This window comes from Arachis ipaensis, chromosome B4 (genome assembly GCF_059453495.1).
Source record: "Arachis ipaensis isolate K30076 ecotype BB chromosome B4, ASM5945349v1, whole genome shotgun sequence".
Lineage (NCBI taxonomy): Eukaryota > Viridiplantae > Streptophyta > Magnoliopsida > Fabales > Fabaceae > Arachis > Arachis ipaensis.
In genome coordinates, this window is record NC_142439.1 from 146,947,359 (window position 1) to 146,952,995 (window position 5,637).

Sequence of the window (5,637 nt, forward strand, 5' to 3'; positions counted from 1 at the left end):
TCCCCTAACATTCTCAGAAAACAAAAAACAGAAAATGATGCTTAGTGTAAAAGGACATTAAATTAAATAAATATCTTGTTTGTTGGATCTATTATGAATTTCATACGTCGAACGTGTCGCACATGGCATATTAATATTATATTTTATCTTCCTTGACTTCATCGGTTGATCCACAGACTCATTTGCACGTCACGAAATAAAACCAGCTCTTTTGACATTTATTTAAAGACCTTCCCTATATATATATGTGTGTGTGTGGGGCTAATTTTTTTGGTAATGAATTGGAGAGGTTTATAATACATAGTTATGGAGAGTTGGTATATTTTTTATGGATATAGAGATAATTATTTTTTTTTAAATTAGAAACTACAAATCGGAGACTCAGATTTGGGTAGGGATAGAAAACTGAGGGTCAGATTTTAGGTAGAATAGAAAACTGAATATTGGTTTTGTGTAGGAATAGAAATCTGAGGGTAAATTTTGAATAAAAAAACAAAAAAAAATTCAAAATCCTCAAATCAGAGGGTTCAATTTGCATGTTTCAAAAAATTTTTATTGTTAAAGCACAAATTTAAAGATCAGATTTGTAATTTTTTTTAAAAAAAATAAAAACCACAAATCTGACCTCAGATTTGTGGTGTCCATACAAAAAAAAAATGTTAACCATCCACATTATTAGAAAACACCAGTTGCACTCCAACACAAAAAATAAATAGCTAGTGTGTGTGTGTGTGTGAAAGAGTTACAGAAATGTTCAAATCTAAGATGATAGTTATGCATAACCTTTGCTGGTATGTTATCTAAATATTCGAATCACTTGATATTACACGTGAAATTCATCTTTAATTTGGCAACTTACCAGATTGATCTTTGATGTTAAAGCCCTCACATGTATTGTTTTTCAACAAAATTACCAGACATAGAAATCACGGAAAATTGGAAGGCAAAAACATGAACTAGAAAAAAACACATCCTATAGTTTAATCATGAAACTGGTCCAAGGAAAACATTAGATTTGCACATTTTAACCAGCACCCTATATTGAGATACAATACATGGGTGATACTGTACCTGAATAGAGGTAGAAGCAAGGAATCTATTTCTGCTACTATAGTACTCTGGGATGTTCAAGGATCTCTGCATGATTTTCCTATCATGACATACACTTGGGGCATATATTACCAAGTTGAGATTTAAGAACTTATGATGCATGACAGGGTTATGTGGAAGATTAGCAACTTTAGAGTGGAATCCAAGTGAAATGGTTCACATTTACAATTGATGGCAAGGCATTGCATTTCCTAATTGCTGCTATCAATGGGATTGGGCATGCTCAGGTTTGTGACTGTACTCATAATCAAGATGAACAAAGGCACGTTCAATCTCAGGCAAAAGCTCAAGCTTTTCTTGCAGTGATTCCCCAATGTCATGAGCCTCTTGCAAGGGCATATCAGAAGGCAGGACAATATCAACCTCAACAAAGTAGTGAGACCCAAAAGTGTAAGCACGCACAGTGTCAATGTGCCGCACGGCCTTGTGGTGGTTCCAGCAGAGGTATGTTAGTTTCTGAAGATACTCTGGTGCAGCTGATCTTCCAACCAGGGAATTCACGTTTTCCAGCACTGTCAACGACCATGTGCGGATAGTGTACAAAGCCAGCTGTAGTAGAAGAGTCAGCCATAACCATAAGTAAGGCAATTGAAAGTTATATGTTACAAGCTATTATATAGGCTGGCAAGTAAACATAAATAGTGATAATATGACATCGCTTCCATCACAATATGGTACTGCTCAAAAGGACTAATGCTTGTTCTTTAAATCTTAGAAGTCTAGAGTATGATATAAAAGGTATGCTGTATGCATCAAACCATCATAACATGCAATAATTCATGGAAGAGAGACTACAGAAATTACGAGGCTAATTTGACAGTTGCAATCGTCTAACCAGGTCCCATTTGCACAGGATATTGATTTCCATAAAAAGGAATAAATTGTAAAAATACAGGAGGACAGCAGAAGCTAATGCAGAGATGGTCACTGTTGTCAATGAATGTGAGGAATAAAAAATATCATTTTTGTATATTTTGGTTCATTAGCTTTTACTCCTAGGTATGAATCAGAACTTAACATAAATTCATGGAGAGTTTGGCAGAAGACTTGTGTGTCCTTTTCTATGGCTAACAAAATAACACAGTTCAAACCATTAAACAAAGGGGGAATATTCACTTACAATGATAGCACCAACAGGATCCATCCAATCATCTACATAATTTGCCAAAAGTGCAGCAATGAGACCAATGACATTCGTGATCACATCAAAAAAGTGATCTTGGGCATAGGCTTTGACAATCTCATTAGTAAAGGAGCGGCAATAGATCATTAGGAGGAATTTGACCAACGTCACTGAAAGCATAATACCAACAATCCACTGCTCTTGTTCTCTGGTCAAGCTGAATGCATTTTCCTGGAGTTGTTATTATGCAATGGATTAGATTAGAGAAACACGATATATTGTTATCCGTTTGTACGTCAACTTCATAACCAATAATCAACTTACATCTGATATTAGTGTCCGCATTGACTCCAAAATAATTTGCAATCCTAGTGTTGCCATAACAGAGGCAAAAACAAGAATCCCCTGCAACCAGATTTGAATTCAATATTTAGTGGCAAGATGAAAACATAATTATCCGTTAGAGAATTATCGATGAAATTTTCTTTTATGCTTTATCCATGGAACATATGTACGCGTTACGCAATTACACAACAGAACCAAACTATAACATAGTAATCTTTCTCAATATCTGATTTAATTATAAAGTAAATCCCAAGAGCCAAGAAGATAGGGAAACAGAAAAATACCAACTCTTTGTATGACAGGCAAGAACATAAGTTGATATTCAGACATTCTCAAAAAGAATATAAATTAGGAGAACTAACCAAAGGTTGCATTCGCTTTTTTCCTATAGGGTACTGATACGGGTTCGGTGTTTGCATGGAAAATGCAGTAAACCAGAGTATGAATCCAGACAGGAGATCAAGAAGCGAGTCCAAAGTGGATGCAATGATGGCCAAGGAACCACTTCTGATTGATGCATAGACTTTAGCAATAAAGAGAACCATGTTTGCTACATTTGATAGTCTGATGGCAAACGTCTCGCTTCTTGCTAGCTTTTCCTGCTCCTCCTGTACACAAAATTGGATATTCAGCCAAAGGCACTGATGTATTTGGAACGTTAAAATATATTTCAATAGTGGCTTATTTATATAACCACTTTTTACTCTAGTCGATTATATGGACATCAATTTGTTTGGAAAACTCAGCTGGAAACATAGAAAGCAGAATGAAATATAGACCTTTGACATCCCAGGAATAAAACCACGTTCTGCCAAGGCATCCATTTCATTAAAGCCCTCTAGCACTTCAACCTGTTGCTGATAGTACTCAGCAATGTTATCTTCTTGCCCTGAGGAATGAATACTTTTAGAAATATCATTTCAAATTTCAGTAGGTAAGAGTAAGATACAGATACCATCATTCAAAATAAACTTGTTAGAAATATAATTAACCTCCTCTCAGAAAGAAATCCGCACATAAGAATTCATGGATGAAGAAAATTCAGTAGCACACTCAAAGCTCAAGTACAAATAAACTTAATTTAAAGGACCACAAAAATAATAAGAAAAAAGTCTCCATAAACCAGACAACACAGTAAGCAAGTCATATGAAAACAAGCGGACAGATTGTTAACTTGAAAAGCAAAGCCTTCCATAAATCTGCAGGAATCACAGAAGCAACAAAACTCCATTTAAAGACACAAGGCAAAGATCCAAAATCCAAATGCAAAACCTAATACACCAGTTTCATTTCATGAAACTTCTTCAAGTTAAAAACATGGAGCATGAAAGTGTACAATTCAATCACCAAAAGCTACTAACTTATTGTGCAAACGGAAAGAACCCCAAAACACCCAAATCTTCACAAGGACCTTCACTTTATACCCAGAGTCCCAGACCCTTAGGCCAAAACACAAAATTCCAATAAATACTATCAAACCAGGCCAAACAAACATAAATGCAACGACAAACTCTGAAATTTCACCTTGAACGAAATCCACCATCGGAAAGAGAAAAACTAACCCTAAATAGTATCAGTATACTCTTATAGCAAAAGAAAATACAAAAGAATATAAAACAGGGAGCTTAAATCCTTCTCGTACACACAGAAACAGCAAAAACTCTAGAAGCACAAGCTCGCAATTAACTACAACCATTCATAGAAAGCAAATTCCAGATTCCCACTCACAATAAATAAATTAACCTCACCATATCATAACAAAAAGCAGATTCCAAGAAAATATACTACAAAACCAATACCGAAAGAAATTCCAAAAAGGTTATAGCAAAATTTTTTATATTTGTCAGTAAATCCTCAAATTCACCCTCAAAATAGTAAAGTTCCGATCAAATTAGCATCTGACAAGTACCGATGTGAGGTACTAATTTGAATCACTTACAAATTAAGGTACTAATTAGAATCATTACTCAATTATCTTCATCTTATTTCTTCATTTGTTCCTTCTTTTTTTTTTTTTCCACATTTCGATTTTATCGTTTGTGCTGTACCTAGAACACCGTAGCAGTCATGGATTCCACGCGAGGGTTTCACTTGCTTGTCCGCGTGCGGCGACGACATCTGAAACCCTTCGAAGTTCAACCGCCATGAACGGTCGCCATTGTTCGAGTCCGGCGACAGCAGCGATCTCTGCTCGTCGCTTTGCACCTCCAACGTCTCCACCATTGTCTCCGTTCACCAGAAACCCCTAAAACGCCGTCGTTTATAACGTTCTCGCCGTCGTCGTTGTTGACTGAAAAAGTAGATCAAGATTTTGAAAGAAGAAGAATCAACGGTTGTGATTGCATTGATGCATTTTAGAGAACGTTGTGGTTGTGGTTGTGGTTGGTGTTGATGCTATGATATACTTTCTTCTTTCTTCTTTGCTTGTAATAAAGATGCAGACACAATTGAAATAGTTTCGAAACGTGAGACTGTGAGAGGGGAATTGAAAGGCATGAAAAAGAAATGAGCTGAAGGAGTGAGTAGTAGCTGAAACTAAGAGAGTAAGGAACACGCGCGATACGTGGTGGTGGTTTTGTTGGACGGTGACGACGATTGATGGTTTTGGCGCGTGGTGGCTTGGTATTGTACACGTGGACGGATGAGATTTTGCGCGGAGCAAGGGCCACATGAATGATGAATCTGGTCCCGGGTTTTGAAAATGATACTATGAGTAAAACCTAACAGTGCAGTCAATTTTACGTAAAATTGATAGTTAATAATTATTAAATAATTTAAATAATATAATTAAATTTTTATATAATAATTTTTTATTATCAATTTTATATAAATTTAATTGTATCTAAATTTTTATCATAATAAATAATAATTTTATATAAAAATAATTACCAATAGAGTTTCTACTCAAACATGGCGTGTTCATTCATTCTACCAAGAAGTCTCCAATTGAGTGCCTTTTTTATCTGAGCCAAAAAATACGTATAGGTTTGGTTTATTTGGATTATGTTTCTATGATAAAAATAACAAATCAAATAATATATTAAAGTAAATGTAGTTAC

The 5,637-nt window shown here is 35.3% G+C and overlaps 1 protein-coding gene across 2 annotated transcripts; it reads right to left on the minus strand.

Moving 5' to 3' along the window:
• Positions 1-957: 957 nt before the first annotated feature.
• On the minus strand, positions 958-5,074 carry LOC107635634 (metal tolerance protein 11). 2 transcript variants are annotated; one of them, XM_016339157.3, is made up of 6 exons: positions 4,627-5,074; positions 3,358-3,467; positions 2,941-3,186; positions 2,558-2,638; positions 2,231-2,464; positions 958-1,659 (listed from the first exon to the last, which is right to left on the minus strand). In XM_016339157.3, the coding sequence occupies exons 1-6, from the start codon at positions 4,799-4,801 to the stop codon at positions 1,315-1,317; spliced, it is 1,191 nt and encodes a 396-aa protein (XP_016194643.1). In that variant the 5' UTR covers positions 4,802-5,074; the 3' UTR covers positions 958-1,314. The 2 variants fall into 2 exon arrangements, with proteins under 2 accessions (XP_016194643.1, XP_016194644.1); XM_016339158.3 differs by lacking the exon at positions 4,627-5,074 and adding an exon at positions 4,103-4,204.
• Positions 5,075-5,637: the final 563 nt, after the last annotated feature.